This window comes from Zalophus californianus, chromosome 6, assembly GCF_009762305.2.
Source record: "Zalophus californianus isolate mZalCal1 chromosome 6, mZalCal1.pri.v2, whole genome shotgun sequence".
Lineage (NCBI taxonomy): Eukaryota > Metazoa > Chordata > Mammalia > Carnivora > Otariidae > Zalophus > Zalophus californianus.
In genome coordinates, this window is record NC_045600.1 from 146,881,383 (window position 1) to 146,901,556 (window position 20,174).

At 44.9% G+C, this 20,174-nt stretch overlaps 1 protein-coding gene across 1 annotated transcript in view; it reads right to left on the reverse strand.

Annotated features, from left to right (window-relative positions):
- Positions 1-2,547: 2,547 nt before the first annotated feature.
- The window catches only part of LOC113910097 (spartin-like), a 47,198-nt gene continuing 29,571 nt past the window's right edge, over positions 2,548-20,174 (reverse strand). Inside the window, 1 exon segment of the mRNA XM_027571938.2 lies at positions 2,548-3,864. Within this exon segment, the coding sequence (XP_027427739.2) occupies positions 3,850-3,864 (15 nt within the window). The 3' untranslated portion in view covers positions 2,548-3,849.

A 20,174-nucleotide genomic window follows, 5' to 3' on the forward strand; every position in this document is an offset into this window, starting at 1 on the left:
CCCCCCAGGCCCCAGTGAGGGCTTGGACCTTGCCCCAGGTGTCCAGAGCCCCCCGTAGTCCCTCTCCCACCCTTCACATGTGCTGGCCATCTTAGGCCACCAGCAGTCGCTGCTTGGTTCACAGCCACTCTGCACTCCGTGTGCCACTCGACAGTGACAGTAGTAGGGTTCTCCAGGGAAATGGAACCCACAGAATAGAGCGAGAGACGGTGGGGGCTGGTGAGTGAGATCTGCAGGGCAGGCCAGCAGGCCAGGGACTGAGGGGAACGTGGACTTTGTGGTCTGGGGTCCAAAGTCTGCAAACTCAGGGTTAGTGTGTTGAAGTCTGAAGGCAGAATTGCGTCTTTGGGAAACCTCTGTCCTTGCCCTTAAGGCCTTCCACTGACTGGATGAGCCTCACCCAAATTGTGGGGGATGATCTGCTTTATCAAGGTCTGTGGAATTCAGAGTTAATCACATCTAAAGGATGCTTTCACAGCAGCATGGAGACTGGCGTTTGAACAAACGGCTGGGCACCGTGGCCTGGCCAAGTCGATGTGTCGAACTGGCCAACATAAGTCACTCCCCTGTGCTCGCAGGGACTCAGCAGGCACGCTGCTCTGTCCCGTGCCCACCTCGATGCCCAGCATCTGCTCCTTTCCCAGCAGCCGCGGGCAGTCCCACAACCTCCCCGTGTGTAGCACTTACCCCCCCCACTGCCGTCGGACAGTTGTGTCTGCACACGTCCCTGTGTGCCGTCCAGCCGTGCCGTGGCGCACACCGCATTATTCAGCAGTCACCCCTTGCACACGTGTCCTGTCAGCCTCCACCCCTGGAACTCCTGCTCTACCGTGTCCTCGCTCCTCCCACGCGTCCCACGTGTCCCTCAAATGCTGGTACTCACGCTACTCTCAGGTGCACGGTGTGCACACTTGCCATGTGCGATCCAGTGCCCCCTGCACACCTACAGTGCCTCACATTTGCTCCTGTTCTCATCAAGCTTTTGGTTCTAGCACACCCACTTGGTGCTAGTAGACAATGTCTCACTGCACACTCACAGGCCAGGTGCAAACTTGGCATCGTTCTGCTGCTTGTAGTTCCCGTCTGCACAGCCGTGGTGTGCCGTCAAGTGGTGCTTGTGTGTTCATGGTGCGAACCCGTGACCACTGCGCACACGGCGATTCATCAGTTCCTTGCGCGTTCATGCTGTACCATCCAACCCACTAAACCACCCAGAACTGCCACGTGTGGTCCAGTAGCTGCTTGCTCCATGTTGCTCTAGCTTCTGCCCCGTGCTGTGTGTCCAGTTGCAGCCGTTGAGGAGGAGGGGCTAACTCAGCATTGTCCCCATCATTCACCCGACTCTTGCCTCTGCAGGCTGTCTCTTCAGGGGAAGATGTCGGCAGTATGTGACCAGGTGCACTGGAGGTTCCCTGGCTTGCCTGGCTTGCCCTTCAGCTCCTCGTCCTGGGGAAGGACCTGGAAGGGCACTCCAGCAAGCTCAGGGCATGTGTGTTTGCCACCTGGATTGGAACCATTCCAGTGTTTCATTGGTGAGGCAGTTGCGTGCTGCCCGTGGATCATCATTTCTGGTAGCACCCCTCTGCTCAGGCTGCATTTTTCCACCTCCTCGTGGGAAAAGTTTGCACCCCCATGACGTAACCAGGACACAGTCATGAGGTCTCAGCCAGACAGGAGTGACCACGGTGTACCTGATGGGGTGGGCGTTTCTGGGGTGAACAGTTGTGCAAGGCATAGATAGTGGTGATGCTGGAACTCCTTGTGTACAGGGAGCAGGGATCCTTATGGACTGGGTTGCAGCTTTGGGTCTAAATTCTGCATCACAAGTCTTTACCCTGGATAAGAAGCCAACAGGAAAAGGGGGTCTGAGGTCAGAGACAACCCCAGGAGGGTTTAAATCTAGGTAAAGCCAAAGATACAGACGTAGTGAAAAGAAGGGGCACCTGCCCCCCAACGTTCATAGCAGTAATGTCCGCAGTAGCTAAAGTGTGGAAAGAGCCGAGAGGCGCTTCAACAGATGAGTGGATAAAGATGTGGTCCATATGGGGGCGCCTGGGTGGCGCAGTTGGTTAAGCGACTGCCTTCGGCTCAGGTCATGATCCTGGAGTCCCGGGATCGAGTCCCGCATCGGGCTCCCTGCTCAGCAGGGAGTCTGCTGCTCCCTCTGAACCTCTTCCCTCTCATGCTCTCTCTCTCTCAAATAAATAAATAAAATCTTAAAAAAAAATAGATGTGGTCCATATATACAATGGAATATTACTCAGCCATCAGAAAGGATGAATACCCAATTTTTACATCCACATGGATGGGACTGGAGGAGATTATGCTAAGTGAAATAAGTCAAGCAGAGAAAATCTATTATATGGTTTCACTCATGTGGCACATAAGGAATAGCGTGGAGGACCACAGGGGAAGGGAGGGAAAACTGGGAAGAAATCAGAGAGGAAGACGAACCATGAGAGACTCTGGACTCCGGGAAACAAACAGGGTTTCAGAGGGGAGGGGGGTGGGGGGATGGGGTACCTGGGTGATGGACATTAAGGAGGGCACGTGCTGTGATGAGCACTGGGTGTTATACGCAACTAATGAATCGTGGAACACTACATCAAAAAACAAATAGTGTATTACACAGTGGCTAACTGAACATATAATAAAAAAATAAATCTAGGTAAAGGGTTGGCTGTAAGGCCCTTGGGGGGGGTTACGGAGGTCAAGTCCTGCCTGCCCTTAGTCCACTTACAAGTAATCTTCCTCTGGCCACGTTGCACATTCTCACCTGTTTCGTTTATTGTTTTGTTTTTGCTTTTGTATGATTTTCCCCACTGGGCCGAGGAAATTCCGGAGTTCGATCTTGAACACCACAATTTCTCAATCGGTGGTCAGAAGAAATCTCAGCAAGAGAAGCAGAGTGTGTTCCATCTTCCCCAATTGTAGCAGCTACTGTCCTGAGAAAGGAAATGGTCCTGGCAAGCACTATTTTTAAAGGCTCCCAAGTTTTAGTGGTTGCTGTGCTGAGAAAGTACCTTCAACCTCTAAATGCCAGGATTCTGGGAGGCCGTCTCTGCTCTTGTCCAGGGTCCCAACACTGAAGTGTCCTCTGAGCAAGGGGCACCTGGTGTATCTCAGAGCACCCAGAGCAATGTAGCTGGCCCTCCTCGCCTCTCTCACCTAATAAGCTGATAAGCCTGCAAGACTATCTACTGAGTGAGGAGTGGGTCTGTGTTTCATTTAAACACAGAAAATGAAAGAACAAAATCACAACTCCCAGCTATGGTAGAAAGAGGATTTTAATGTAGAATTCAAAGTGTAGCTTTTGATATTTATGACCAATATTGTCCAAATCAGTAAAGATTTTTTTTTTTTAACCTGTTGTACAAAAGTTCAATTACCCTCTCACCTCTTCTGAAATCGTCCCTTCCCACCGGCCGCATCTCCTGTGGTCTCAGAGCCCTGGTGCCTGGCGTTTGCAGGGGCACCAGAGAGTATCGGTGGGACTCGGCTGCCCCTCCGCACCTGGTGAAGAGTGAGGTCCTTGAAGGGGGCCTCTCCTCTCCTGGCGGAGGGGCGGACAGGACTCTCGCTCACCATTGGCCTTGACGGTAGAATCCGAGATTCCATCTACGCTGAAAAAGTCTGGAGCAGTGCGAAGCAGTGTGGACCCTTGGGAGGGTTGTGGGCAGATGCAGACGTGAGGAGGGAACTGCAGTCATCAGACCCAGTGTGTGAGTGAGTGCTCTGTCGTGCCTGTGGGCACAGGGGCAGGGACCCATAGCTGTGCAGGGGTGAGGGAAATGCCTGGCTGCAGGCAGGGCACCATGCCCATTGGCTGTGTTCCTTGGCCAGGGTCAGCTAGTCCTCAGGGTCCTGGAAAGCAAAAAGTACCTAGGGCAGCAGGTGGTCCACAGAGTTCCAGGCTGGCCTGTCAACTGTCACGCATCATGTTCAGCCGTAGACCAGAGTCTGTGGTGACCTGTGCTGGCATGCTGGGGGGCGGGGGTTGTGCTGGCCTGGGCCACTCCAGTCCGTAAGTGTTCAGCTATCTGGTCAGCCATAACCTAGAGATGGTGATCCTGAGGCTGGCATTGCCAGGGGTCAGTCACATGCACTTCATGAACTAGAAACAAAGCAAAGTAAACCTAAAAAAATGTTAGAGAGTAATGTAGTTGAGAACAGAAAAGCTGTAGAGAAAATTGGCAAAAGTTGTTTTTCTGAAAAAATGGAAAAAAATGTCCAAACAGCTATATTGACTAAGAGAAATTTAGACAGGACTCAAAAAAAGGGTTTATTGTAAGAGACTATGAACAATTGAGCAACAAATTGGATTATCTAGATGAAATGTACAAATTCCTAGAAGCACACAAACTGCAAAACATTCTATTGGTGAATACTACTAAACATTTAAAGAAAAATTAATACCACTTCTCATCCAGCAAATAAGAGAGAAGGGAACACTTTTGATATCTACAAAGCTAACATTAGCTTCATACCAAAGCCAAAGGCGTCACAAGGAAACTACAGACCAATAGCCCTCTGATATAGATGCAGAAATCCCACAATAAATAATACCAAGCAGAATCCAGCAGCAAATTAAAGGATTATACATCATGACCAAGTGGGGTTTATCCCAGAGATTTAAAGGTTCCATATATGAAGAGCGACCTATCCAGATTAGTAGAATGAAGTGGAAAATTCAATCATCTCCACTGCTGCAGAAAAAGTATTTGACAAAATCCAACATCCTTTCACAATAAGAGAACTCAATCAAGTAGAAATAAAAGGGAATGTCCTCAGCATGATAGAGAGCATTTATGAAAAACCCACAAGTAACATCATGCTTAGTTGACTGAAAGCTTTCTCCCTAAGATCAGGAACAAGGCAAAGACATCTACATCCACTTTCATGACTCCTACTCAACATTCCACTGGAAGATCTGGACAGAGCAATTAGGCAAGAAACATAAAAGCATCCAAATAGGAAAGTAGGAGGTAAAACTGTCTATTTATAGATGACAAGCTCTTATATGTACAAAATCCTAAAGAATAGCCCCCCACCACCACACACACACACACAACTGTTTGAGCTAATAAACAAATTCAGTCAGGCTGCCAGATACTAGATCAATGGAATAGAACTGAGATCCAAGAATTAAATCCATACGCATGTGGTCAATGGATTTTTTTTTTTTCAACAAAGGCACCAAGACCATTGAATGAAGGAAAGCAGTTCTTCAAACAGTAGTGTTGGGAAAAGTGCATTTACTACACGCCAAAGAGTAAAGCTGAAACCTTACCTCACAGCATATGTAAAAATTAACTTAAAAGGGATCAAATACCTAAATTTAAGAGTTAAAATTCTAGAACCCTTAGGAAAAAAACACAGGAGCCAATATTCATGTCATTTGATTTACCAATGGTTTCTTAAATAGGACACCAAAAGCACAAGCAACAAAATCTAAAACAAATTGGACTGCATCAAAACTTAAAAATGTTTTTTATCATGGTGTCTGGGTGGCTCAGTTGGTTAAGTGTCTGCGTTTGGCTTAGGTCATGATCCCAGGGTCCTGGGAATGAGCCCCACATCGGGCTCCCTGGTGTCTCCTTCCCCGCGCCCAGCTCATGTTCTTTCTCACTAGCTCTCTCTCTAAAATAAATAGTTTAAAAAATGTGTATCAAGGGACACAAAATAAAACCACCCAAATGATGGTAGAAAATATTTGCAAATAATAAATATGATAAGCGTCTTGTATCAAGAATACAGAGATATCACAGTAAGATACCACATCATACCCATCAAGGTGACTATAATTTAAAACACAAAAAATAAGTGTTGGTAAGGTCGGAAGCCTCATACATTGCTGGAGTGGGGGGAGATGTACAGTGGTGAAGCTTCTGTCAAAAACAGTTTAGCAGTTTCAGACTTGCCATTTGACTAGGCAATTCTACTCCTACCAAAACAGCTGAAGACAAACACTCAGATGTATATCTGTATCTGAATGTTCATGTTTGCACTAGTCACAATAAGCTGAAAAGTGGAAATAACCCACATGTCCATCAACAATGGATAAGTCCATTTACAGATAAGGACATGGAATGAATAAAATTTATTTTATTCCATGTACAGTGGAATATTCAGCCTCAAGAAGGAGGAGTTTTGGTACATGCTACAGCATGGATGGAACCTTGAAAATATTATGCTCGGTGAAAGCAGCTAGACACAAAGGCCGCATAGTGTATGATTCCACTTACATGAGATGTGCAGGACAGGTAAAGCTATGGAGACAGAAAGGAGATGGTTGGTTGCCAGGGTCTGGGGGAGTGGGGGAATGAAGATGGGCTGTTTAAGGAGGGGGATGGGGTTTCTGTTTGAAGTGAAGTGTTCTCTAACTAGACAGGGCTGATGGTTTCAAGACATTGTGCATGTACTAATGCCACTGAATTGGACAATGTAAAATGCTTTAAAAGATAATTTTTATTTTATATACATGTTAAAACGCTGGTACTGTGGCTGCTATTTCTGGTGCTGGAGCTGAAGACACAGCTGTCATTAGCTCTAGACCTGGCTGTAGAGCAGACATGAGCTGCGGGCAGAGGACTGTTTAACCAACATGATTACCTTACCATATGACTCTCCCAACACAGAAAACATCCCCTTGCCTTCAAGCGAAACCCAAACCAACCCAAGAGACACATCCCAAGAAGTGTCTGCAGATGGCAGTTCACCAGGGGAGTGGGCTGAGACCACGCTCTGCTCCTGTTTTCATGGTCCAGCCCCCTCCCCCTCATCACAGCAGCCACCCCCCAGTTCTCCTGACCCTCTGGCTCGGCCTCAGTGGGCTCCAGCTGGGCAAGAGCATCTGGGCAGAGCAGCAGGTCCAAACCAGGCATGTTAAGTTGTGCTTGGTTCACTAGCATCCTAGAGAGGAAGGTATGGAAGCTGACAGAAGCCCTCCAGAGACTGGTCCAGCCAGGCAGCCAGGATTGAGGAGAAGGTGCTGGGGGAAGGCAGACAGGCAGCAGAGTGAGAGGACCCCAGAGCAGTACTCACACAAACCTCCACAGCCCATACTTGGAGGGACAGCCCTTCCCTCAAGGAGGGGATGGGTCCTCCTGATGAAGCAGGAAATGGACACAGATGTTCACTTTCCCTCTTTGGCCTAGAAAGTCACCACTGGGGAGCAGCCAAGGTAGGGTCTGGAGGATCGTTCTCTACAGCTGGACAAGTGTCTTGCCAGGGAGTGGAGCTTGCAAGTCCACCAGCTCAGCTGGTAGAGGCTGCCCTCTCCCAGATCCTACCCTCTGCTCCCTGTTCCCCTCAGGGGTCAGGGTCCCCCAAGTCCCCCTCAGACCCTCTTCTGGCAGTGGCAATAGGAAGCCTGACCTTGGAGGAGAAGCTCTCAAGCACACCTCACTGGAAAGTTCCCGCAAAAGCACGGACCAGGCCCTGACCCTGCCCTCCCAGCTCCTAGGGCCCCCCATACTTGTGCTGGTGAGGACAGTCATGAGGGTGGGGCCTGGGTGAGCCCTCAGCAAGTAGAGCTGGCCAGCGCCATTGGCGCTGTCTCGGCCCTGCACCCCTAATCTCAGGGCGTAGGACTCCCCACTCTCTCCCCAGACACATGGCCTTGTCCTGACGGCTCCCTGCCTTTGTGGCTGTGCTCCTGATTCCCTCCTTGCCACCAGTTCTGGGGCACCATGAGGTCAAGAGCTGGGGCTGGTATGGCCTGCGGGTCCGAGGGGCCTAGGGAACTGGGTCACAGTGCTGGCCTGAGCTGGACTGGCCTCCTCGGGCTGCCCTGCTTTACTTTCGGGTCCTCTGGCCATTTGGGGTGCCTTGCCTTTGCCCCTCTGCCCTCCAGACTGTGAGCTCCTTGAGGGCAGGGATCCCACCGGAGTGTGGCATCTGGGTCTTACTCGCCCCCAACTCAGGAAGAGATGAGAACATTCAGAGTCCCTTCCAGCTGTGAGGAGGTCACACTTGGGACTCAGATGGTAGTAAGAGGCAGTGTGTGCTGAGTGGGAGCCCAGGACACCAGAATGACCATCCCTGCCCCATTGCTCCCTCGGACCCCTTGGAGGATGGCATCCATACTGCAGCCCAGGTGGGACACCAGGGAATAAAACCCACCTCTGGGCAGAGGAGTGGGTGCCAGGCTCCAGGGCTGTGAGAAAGACTGTGAGCCTCTCCTGTGTACCTGGGTGCCCAGTCCTCACAAGGCTGTCACACCAGGCCTGGACAATGACCACGGCCCCACTGCCAAGTGAAGACCCAAGGCTCTTATAAGGGTGGGTGCCTCTCTAGACTCTGGCTGGATTCGGAGTCGTTCTGCTCGGCCACATTCTGAACCACACCAGCTCCCTGGCCTTCTGAGTCCCCAAGCCACTCTACTAAAAGGACCACCAGGGTTCTCAAACATAGTGGGACATCCCTGGAGGAGTCCAACAGACACTTCTCTGACCATGTGGAACCCTTGGGATCGCCTGCTCCACACACCAAACCTGCAGAGGAAGAGATAGACCTTCTCTCCTGTAGCCCCTCCACATGAGGAGGGGCAGACACAGGACCCCAAGCCCTATCCTCTCCAGGATGCTTGACCGATGGCCCTGACCCAGGCAGGCCCCATGGCCTGTCAGCCAGGCATCTTTCCACTCCTCTTGCTCTGGGCCTGGGCATGCTGCTAGAAGGCTGGCAGAGATGTCTTCAACCTCTTTCTCCTTCCCCCTTGCCACCTCCAGTGCTGCCCCTCCTCTGGCTTCCCACCCATGCTCCCCACCTGGAAATCTGTGGGGGGGGGGCAGGGTGGGAGGATGCCCAGAGGAACAGGGCCTACATGGGAGGTGGTGGACAGGAGGTGGTGGATGGGGTCCATCATGTTCCTGGGAGATCTAATTTCCAAAGCACAGCCTGTGGGGGAGGTTTGAGTGAATGTAGCAGGTTGAGATTTAGGAGCAGCAGTCTAGTGTCAGAGACAGGGGTCAAGTGTGCTAAGCCAGACCAGCCATTAGGGAGTAGGGTCCTGGGCTGGAGAAGGGCTGTGGTTTCTGACTGGATTAGAGTTCAGGTTTGAGTTTGGGTTTAGTGTTTAAGGTTCAGATTTGGAGTGAAATTGCAAGATCAATGTTAAATCTACATTTAGCTTTTGGAAGAACTGCCAGACTCTTTCACAGTGACTGCGACATTTTACAGTCTCATTAGTAACATGCTAGGGTTCCAATTTCTCCACATTCTCCAACTCATGTCCATATTTTTTTTTAAAGATTTTATCTATTTATTTGAGAGAAAGAGAGCATGAGAGGGGGGAGGGTCAAAGGAAGAAGCTGACTCCCTGCTGAGCAGGGAGCCCGATGCGGGACTTGATCCTGGGACTCCAGGATCATGACCTGAGCCGAAGGCAGTCGCTTAACCAACTGAGCCACCCAGGCGCCCTCATGTCCATTGTTTTTATAATAGTGCTTCTGATGGGTGTGAGGCGCACACTGTGGTCTTGATTTGCATTCCCCTCACGGGATGTCCACTGCAAACCCGCCCATCTTGCCTCCTATCACCCTACTCTATTCAACTGCCCCATCTACTCTCAGTCACGGCTCTTCTTACCATCTCCATAATGTCATATAAACTGGAGCGCACAGCGTGTAGTCTACTCAGCTTGGCTTCTTTCACGTAGTAATAGACCGTAAGATCCATCCATGTCCTTGCATGGCTTGAGAAATCCTTTCATACTGCTGAATAGTATTCCATTCATGGGTGCTTAGATGTACCTCACTTGGCTATTAATTCACCTATTGAAGGATACCCTGACTTTTAAAGGTGTTTGGCCATCATGGAGAGGGAGATGTGCATAATTGCATACTGGCTTTTGTTTGGACGGGAATGTTCAAAGCAGTTGTCCAAATACCCAGGACTGCAATTGTTGGCTTACATGATGAGAGCATGTTTCGTTTTGGAAAACACTGCCAAAGTGGCTGTACCCTTATGCATTCCACCTGCAATGAAGGAAAGTTCCTGTTGCTATTTTTTTCCTTAAGATCTTGGCTATTTTAGTAGGCGTGTGGTGTTATGTCACTGTTGTTTTCATTTGCTTTTCCCTCCTGATGAATTACCTTGAGCATTATTTTATATGCTTGTCACCTGTATATCTTGTTTGGTTAAATGTGTTTGCAGATGTTTACCAATTTTTATTTGGATTGTTTGTCTTGTTTTCTTTTGGAATTTCTTTGTATATATTTTTTTCTTTGTATATTGTTCATAGCTTTCTTTCAGATGTGTTTTCCAAATATGCTCTCCCAGTTTGGCTTGTCTTTTGTTCTTTTAGTGGGACCTTTCACAGAGGAAGCATTTTACATTTTAATGAAGTAAACACCAGCATTTTTTTTTTCATGGGCTGGCTTTTGGTATTTTATTTAAAAACTCATCAACCATCCCAAGGTCATGTTGATTGTTCCTGTGTAATCTTTCTAGTTTTGCCTTTGAAGATTTATGTCTATTTTGTTCACATGTTTATTTTGAGTGAATGTTTGTATACATTCCCATTTTCCCATTTCCCAGTGTTCCATCACCGTTTGTGGAGCTGACCTTCCTCTGTGTCATTTCACCTTTGTCCCTTTGACAAATCAATGACTGTATTCACATGGTTCCCTGTTGTCCCCTTTGTTCCTCCTCTGATAATACTCTTGTCACTGCTGTAGCTTTATGACAAGTGTTTGGACCCCCACGTGTGGGTTCTTCAACTGTGTTCCTCAGGCTCACATTGTCTACACTCAGTTTACACAGTTTGACGGGAATTTGATGGGTGTCCATGGAATCTGTAGATCAAGGTAGAAAGGACTGCCATGGTAAGAATTTTGAGTATATTGCTCCTGAACAAGTAATATCTACATGTATTTATATTTTGATTTATCCCATGTTTCAGTGTTCTCTGAAAGCATATTTGTATGTATTTTGCTTGATTTACATTATGAAATTTAAGTTTTGCCCTGGTACCGTAATTTGTTTTCGTTTCAATTTCAATTTGTCCTATACATCATTGCTGATTGTCTGAGTCTGTATGGGCAGCTCTAACAGAACACCGCAGACTGGGAGGCTTACAAACAGTAGACACTTGTTTCTAGCAGAAAGCACATGGGAAACCTTCACAACATTGGATCTGGCAGTGATTTCTGGACACGACACCAAAAGCGTAGGCAATAAAAGCAAAGACAAATGGGACTACATCAAACTTTAAAACACTTGTGCATCAAAGGGCACAATCAGCAGAGTGAAAAAAAAATCTATAGAATGGGAGAAAATATTTGTAAGTCATATAAGTGATAAGGGATTAATATCCAGATTTGTAGACATCTCCTACAACTCAATAGCAAAAGATAAGTAAGTTGATTTAAAAATGATCAAATGATGTGAATAGACATTTCTCCAAAGAAGATATACAAATGAGCAACAAGTATACAAAAAGATGCTTGGGATGCCTGGGCGGCTTAGTCGGGTAAGTGTCTGCTTTTAGCTCAGGTCATGATCCCAGGGTCCTGGGATCCAGTCCCGCATTGGGCTCCTTGCTTGACGAGGAGCCTGCTTCTCCCTCTGCCTGCTTCCCCCTCTACCTGTCGCAACCTCTGCTTGTGTTCTCTCTCTTTCTCTGACAAATAAATACACAAAATCTTTAAAAAAAAGAAATAAAAGATGCTCAACATCACTAATCATTAGAGAAATGCAACTCAAAACTACAATGAACTATCACCTCACACCCATTAGGAAGAGTACTATTGAAAAATCAGAAAATAACAAGTGTTGACAAGGATGTAGAAAAATTAGAAGCTCTGAGCACTGTTAATGGGATGGTAAAATGGTGAAACCACTATGGAAAACAGTATGACAGTTCCTCAAAAAAGCAAAAGTAGAACTACCATGTGACTTATCAATTTCACTTCTGGGTATACTCCAAAAGAACTGAAAGCAAGTCTTGGGGAGATATTTGCACACTCGTGTTCATAGCAGCATTATTCACAATAGGTAAACACAAGAAATCCATCAATGGATGAAAGAATAAACAGAATGTGATATATTCATATAATGGAATATCATTCAGCCTTAAAAAGACAACCCTGTCACATGCTACACAGAATGGACATTAAGCCAAGTGATAGCAACCAGTCACAATATGACAAATACTATATGATTCCAGTTATATGAAGTATCTCAAGTAGCCAAATTCATAGCGATAGAAAGTAGAATGGTGGTTATCAGAGGTTAAGGGAAAGGAGAAGGGGGGGGGGTCATTGGTTAACGGGTATAGAGTTTCAGATTTGAAAGACGGAAAAGTTCTGGAGATCCATTGCACAACAACATGAATATACTTAACACCTCTGAGTTATATGCTTATAAATAGTGAATATGGTAGATTTAGTGTTATTTGTAATTTACCACAATTTTTAAAACAGATTATTAAAATGCCAAATATTGGAGAGGTTGCAGAGCAACTGGATTGCCTACACAGCTGGTAGGAACGTAAATGGCACAGCCACTCTGGAAAGCAGTTGGCAGTTTCTTTAAACACCGAATATACACTTGCCGTACAATCCATCAATTGTAGACCTGGGCATTTGTTTCAGAGAAATGAAAACTTATGTTTACACAAATACTTGTATACAGTTGTTGATAGTAATTCAAAACTGGTGTTTGTTTGTGATAGCCAAACTGCAAAACAACTGTAGTGTCTGTCCATAGGCAAATGTTAATCAAACTGTGGTCCACTGATATCAGGAATCTTAAGAGTAAAAAGGACTTAGCTATTGATGCATGCACAGCTTGGATGGATCCAGAGACGAATGCTCAGCAATAAAAACCATATCCCAGATTATATGCTGTATAATTATATGATCATATTTATGTAACAGTCTTGAAATTACAAAATTAAAGTGATGGAAAACAGATATGTGGTGGTGGGTGGATGTGAGTATAAAGCAGCAGCAAGAAGGAATGTGCATGTGGAAGGAACAGTTTTGTATCTTGATGGAGGTAGCGGTTACACAACTCCACATGTGATAAAATATACATACACACTATTGAATTACTCTGTATTGTGCTGTAATTATGAAAGATGTAACCATTAGGGGCAACTTGGTGAAGGGTTGGTGCCATTTTTCTGCCCTGACAACTTCCTGTGAATCTATAATCATTTCAAAATGAAACATTTAAATTAAAAAAATGTAGATTTTTTTTCCTATAGTTAAAGTTGTGTAAGTTATATCATGGACCTTGTATTGAGAATTTGGTCATTGAACAAGACAAAGCAATATGCTTGTTTTATATTGAAGTTTCAGAAACTTGAAATTCAAGTCTGGAGGGAGGAGCAAGATGGCGGAGGAGTAGGAGACCTAAATTTCGTCTGGTCTCAGGAATTCAGCTGGATAGGGATCAAACCATTCTGAACATCTATGAACTCAACAGGAGATTGAAGAAAAGAATAGCAACAACTCTCTGAACAAAAAAGCGACCATTTTCTGGAAGATAGGACGTGCAGAGAAGCAAATCCGAGGCCATATTCGGGAGGATAGACAGTGGGGGAGGGGGCCTCCGTTGGCCGTTCTGGCAAGTGATAGAGCCACGGAGCACAAAATCGGAACTTTTAGAATTCGGCTCCGCTGAGGGACGTCGCTCCAGTGACTAAGCGGGGGGTGGAACCCTCACGGGACAGTGTGGTCTGAGGACCCTTGGGGTCACAGGAAGACCAGGGGTGCCTGAGCACAGCAGAGCTCCCAAGTATCGGAGCGGAGAAGCCGGCTGCAGAGACGGAGCCGAGGAGCAGGCTCTCAGCTCGGGGTTGCCATAAACAGTGATCCACGGCCCAGTCGGGCCACTGATCCTCCAGCAGGGACCCAACAAGAGGCAGATCTGGGGAGACTCCCCTTCCTCCCCTGGGAGGAGTGGCCTGAGAGTGCACCACAGGGATCTGCTGGGTTTGGAGACTCCACACCGGGTCGGGTGCCAGAGATAGAAACGCTTGGTCACAGGCCGGGTGAGCACGGAGTGCAGCCAGAGACCCGGGAGACGGGAGTGATTGACTGCTTTTCTCTGGGGGCGCACGAGGAGCGGGGCCGCGAGTTCTCGGCTCCTCTGGGGTGAAGACTGGGAGGCCACCATTTTCACTCTGGTTCTCCAAAGCTGTATGGAAAGCTTGCAGGGAACAAAAGCTCCTGAGAGCAAACCCGAGCAGATTACTTAGCCTGGCCCGACAAGGACGGGGCATTCCGCCTCCGGCAAAGACATTTGGGAACCATTGCAACAGGCCCCTCCCCGAGAAGCTCAACAAGAACAGCCAGCCAAGACCAAGTTTACCGATCAATGAGAAGGGCAGAACTCCAGTGCTAGGGGAATACTGCACAAAGAATTCATGGCTTTTTTACCATGATTCTTTAGTCTTTCAAAGTTAATTTTTTTAAGTGTCTTTTTTTTTGAATTTTTCTTTTTCCCTTTTTCAACCAACATCTTATCAATCTTTTTTAAAAAAACATTTTTATTTTTCATTTTTAGAGTCATATTCTATCCCTTCATAGTAGTTACCCTTATTTTTGGCATATATATATAAGTTGTTCTCTCTTTAAAATTTTGGGATAGGTTCTTCTAACAGATCAAATTATACCCTAAATCTCTAGTGTATGGCTTTGTTCCAGTCTCCTGCCTGATCACATTCTCTCCCTTTTTTTATCCTCTTCTTTCTTTTTTCAACCAACTTCTTATCAATTCCTTTTATATAATCTTTTATAATTTTCATCTTTATATTCATATTCCATCCCTTCATTGTATTAACCCTTATTCTTGTACATATATAGGTTTTTCTTTCTTTAAAATTTTGGGAGGCACTTTCTTCTAACAGAACAATATACACACCAAATCTAGTGTGTGGCACCGATCTATGCACCAGCCTGATCAAATTTAATCATATTCTGTTTGTTTGTTTGCTCGTTTTTGTTTGTTTTTATCTTTTTCTTTTTTTTTCTTTCTTTCTCTTTCTTTCCCCTGGTTTCAGGTCTTTTATGATTTGTTTAGTGTATATTATCTGGAGACGCTGTTACCCTGTTAGCATTTTGTTCTCTCATTCATCTCCTCTCCTCTGGACAAAATGACCACACGGAAAAAATCATCTCAAAAGAAAAAAAACAAGACACAGGACCGATGGCCAATGACCTAATCAATACGGACACTAGTAAGATGTCAGAACTAGAGTTCAGAATGATGATTTTAAAGATACTAGCTGGACTTTAAAGAAGCATGGAGGTTATTAGAGAAACTCTTTCTGGAGAAATAAAAGAACTAAAATCTAACCAAGTTGAAATAAAAAAGGCTATTAATGAGGTGCAATAAAAAACGGAGGCTCTAACTGCTAGGATAAATGAGGCAGAAGAGAGAATTAGTGATCTAGAAGACCAAGTGATGGAAAATAAAGAAGGTGAGAAAAAGAGAGATAAAACAGCCACTGGATCACGAGGGCAGAAATTGAAAGACAGGTGATACCATAAGACGAAACAACATTAGAATAATTGGGATCCCAGAAGAAGAAGAAAGAGAGAGAGGGGCAGAAGGTATATTGGAGCAAATTAAAGCAGAGAACTTCCCTAATGTGGGGAAGGAAACAGCCGTCAAAATTCAGGAGAGACCAAAAAACCCCCCTCAAAATCAAGAAAAATAGGTCAACACCCCAACATCTAATAGTAAAACTTACGAGTCTCAGAGACAAAGAGAAAACCTGAAAGCAGCTTGGGAGAAGAGATCTGTAACCTACAATGGCAATAACATTAGACTGGCAACAGACCTATCCACAGAGACCTGGCAGGCCAGAAAGGGCTGGCATGATTCGTCAGAGCACTAAACGGGAAAAATATGCAGCCAAGAATACTATACCCAGCTAGGCTGTCAATGAAAATAGAAGGAGAGATAAAAAACTTCCAGGAAAAACAGAAACTAAAGGAATTTGCAAACACGAAACCAGCCCTACAAGAAATATTGAAAGGGGTCCTCTAAGCAAAGAGAGAACCTAAAAGTAACACAGACCAGGAAGGAACACAGACAATATACAGTTATAGTCACCTTACAGGCAATACAATGGCATTAAATTCCTATCTTTCAATAGTTACCCTGAATGTAAATGGGCGAAATCACCCAATCAAAAGACACAGGCTATCAGATGGTATAAAGGAAACAAGACCCATCGATATGCTGTCTGCAAGAGACTCATTTTAGACCCAAAGACACCCCCAGATTGAAAGTGAGGGGGTGGAAAACAATTTACCATGCTAATGGACACCAAAAGAAAGCTGGGGTGGCAATCCTTATATCAGACAAATTAGATTTTAAAACAAAGACTGTAATAAGAGATGAAGAAGGACACTATATCCTACTTAAAGGGTCTATCCAACAAGAAGATCTAACAATTGTAAATATCTATGCCCCTAACATGGGAGCAGCCAATTATATAAGGCAATTAATAACAAAAGCAAAGAAACACATTGACAACAATACAATAATAGTGGGGAACTTTAACACCCCCCTGACTGAAATGGACAGATCATCTAAGCAAAAGATCAACAAGGAAATAAAGACTTTAAATGACACACTGGACCAAATGGACTTCACAGACATATTCAGAACATTCCATCCCAAAGAAACGGAATACACATTCTTCTCTAGTGCCCATGGAACATTCTCCAGAATTGATCACATCCTAGGTCACAAATCAGGTCTCAACCGGTACCAAAAGATTGGGATTATTCCCTGCATATTTTCAGGCACAATGCTTTGAAACAAGAACTCAATCACAACACGAAAGTCATAAAGAACGCAAATACATGGAGGCTAAAGAGCATCTACTAAAGAATGAATGGGTCAACCAGGAAATTAAAGAAGAATTTAAAAAATTCATGGAAACCCATGAAAATGAAAATACAACTGTTCAAAATCTTTGGGATACAGCAAAGGCAGTCCTGAGAGGAAAGTATATAGCAATACAAGCCTTTCTCAAGAAACAGGAAAGGTCTCAAATACACAACCTAACCCTACACCTAAAGGGGCTAGAGAAAAAACAGCAAATAAAGCCTAAACCCAGGAGGAGAAGAGAAATAAGAAAGATCAGAGCAGAAATCAATGAACTAGAAACCAAAAGAACAGTAGAACAAATCAACGAGACTAGGAGCTGGTTCTTTGAAAGAATTAACAAGATTGATAAACCCCTGGCCAGACTTATCAAAAAGAAAAGAGAAATGACTCAAATCAACAAAATCATGAATGAAAGAGGAGAGATCACAACCAACACCAAAGAAATACAATTATAAGAACATATTAGGAGCAACTCTACGCCAGCAAATTAGATAACCTGGAAGAAATGGGTGCATTCCTAGAGATGTATCAACTACCAAAACGGAACCAGGAAGAAATAGAAAACATGAACAGACCTATAACCACTAAGGAAATTGAAGCAGTCATCAAAAATCTCCCAACAAGCAAAAGCCCAGGGCCAGACGGCTTCCCAGGGGAATTCTATCAGACATTTAAAGAAGAATTAATCCCTATTCTCCTGAAACTGTTCCAAAAAATAGAAATGGAAGGAAAACTTCCAAACTCATTTTATGAGGCCAGCATTACCTTGATCCCAAAAGCAGACAAAGACCCCATCCAAAAGGAGAATTACAGACCAATATCCTTGATGAACATGGAGGCAAAAATTCTCACCAAAATACTAGCCAATAGGATCCAACAGTACATTAAAAGGATTATTCACCACGACCAAGTGGGATTTATCCCTGGGCTACAAGGCTGGTTCAACATCTGCAAATCAATCAACGTGATACAATACATTAACAAAAGAAAGAACAAGAATCATATGATCCTCTCCATAGATGCAGAAAAAGCATTTGACAAAGTACAACATCCTTTCTTGATCAAAACTCTTCAGAGTATAGGGATAGAGGGTACATACCTCAATATCATAAAAGGCATCTATGAAAAACCTACAGCGAATATCATTCTCAATGGGGAAAGGCTGAGAGCTTTTCCCCTAAGGTCAGGAACGCGGCAGGGATGTCCACTCTCACCACTGCTATTCAACATAGTATTAGAAGTCCTAGCCACAGCTATCAGACAACAAAAAGAAATCAAAGGCATCCAAATCGGCAAAGAGGAAGTCAAACTCTCACTCTTTGCAGATGATATGATACTGTATGTGGAAAACCCAAAAGACTCCACCCCAAAACTGCTAGAACTCATACAGGAATTCAGTCAAGTAGCAGGCTATAAAATCAATGCACAGAAATCGGTGGCATTGCTATACACCAACAACAAGACAGAAGAGAGACAAATCAAGGAGTTGATCCCATTTACAATTGCACCCAAAACCATTAGATACCTAGGAATAAATCTAACCAAAGAGGCAAAGGATCTGTACTCAGAAAACTATAAAATACTCATGAAAGAAATTGAAGAAGACACAAAGAAATGGAAAAACGTTCCATGCTCATGGATTGGGAGAATCAACATTGTGAAGATGTCAATGCTACCTAGAGCAATCTACACATTCAATGCAATCCCCATCAAAATACCATCCAGTTTTTTCAAAGAAATGGAACAAATAATCCTAAAATTTGTATGGAACCAGAGGAGACCCCCGAATAGCCAGAGGAATACTGAAAAAGAAAAGCAAAGCTGGCGGCATCACAATTCCGGACTTCCAGCTCTATTACAAAGCTGTCATCATCAAGACAGTATGGTCCTGGCACAAAAACAGACACATAGATCAATGGAACAGAATCGAGAGCCCAGAAATGGACCCTCAACTCTATGGTCAACTCCCATCTTTGACAAAGCAGGAAAGAATGTCCAGTGGAAAAAAGACAGTCTCTTCAACAAATGGTGTTGGGAAAATTGGACAGCCACATGCAGAAGAATGAAACTGGACTATTTCCTTACACCACACACAAAAATAGACTCCAAATGGTTGAAAGACCTAAACGTGAGACAGGAGTCCATCCAAATCCTAAAGGAGAACACAGGTAGCAACCTTTTCGACCTTAGCCGCAGCAACTTCTTCGTAGAAACATTGCCAAAGGCACGGGAAGCCAGGGCAAAAATGAACTATTGGGATTTCATCAAGATAAAAAGCTTCTGCACAGCAAAAGAAACTGTCCACAAAACCAAAAGACAACCGACAGAATGGGAGAAAATATTTGCAAATGACATATCAGATAAAGGGCTAGTATCCAAAATCTATAAAGAACTTATCCAACTCAACACCCAAAGAACAAATAATCCAATCAAGAAATGGGCAGAAGACATGAACAGACATTTCTCCAAAGAAGACATCCAAATGGCCAACAGGCACATGAAAAAGTGCTCAACATCGCTTGGCATCAGGGAAATCTAAATCAAAACCTCAATGAGATACCACCTCACACCCGTCAGAATGGCTAAAATTAACAAGTGTGGGAACGACAGATGTGGGCGGGGATGTGGAGAAAGGGGAACCCTCCTACACTGTTGGTGGGAATGCAAGCTGGTGCAACCACTCTGGAAAACAGTATGGAGGTTCCTCAAACAGTTGAAATTAGAGCTACCGTTCGATCCAGCAATTGCACTACTGGGTATTTACCACAAAGATACAAATGTAGGGACCCGAAGGGGTACGTGTACCCCAATGTTTATAGCAACAATGTCCACCATAGCCAAACTGTGGAAAGAGCCAAGATGCCCATCGACAGATGAATGGATAAAGAAGCAGTGGTATATATACACAATGGAATATTATGCAGCCATCAAAAGGAATGAGATCTTGCCATTTGCAACGACGTGGATGGAACTGGAGGGTGTTATGCTGAGTGAAATAAGTCAATCAGAGAAAGACATGTATCACATGACCTCACTGATATGAGGAATTCTTAATCTCAGGAAAGAAACTGAGTGTTACTGGAGTGGTTGGGGGTGGGAGGGATGGGGTGGCTGGGTGATAGACATTGGGGAGGGTATGTGCTACGGCGAGCGCTGTGAATTGTGCAAGACTGTTGAATCACAGATCTGTACTTCTGAAACAAATAACGCAACATATTTTAAGAAAAAAGTAAAAGAAGAAGATAAAGGAGAGGAAGAAAAGGGGAGTATGTCAGAGGGGGAGACGAACCATGAGAGATGATGGACTCTGAAAA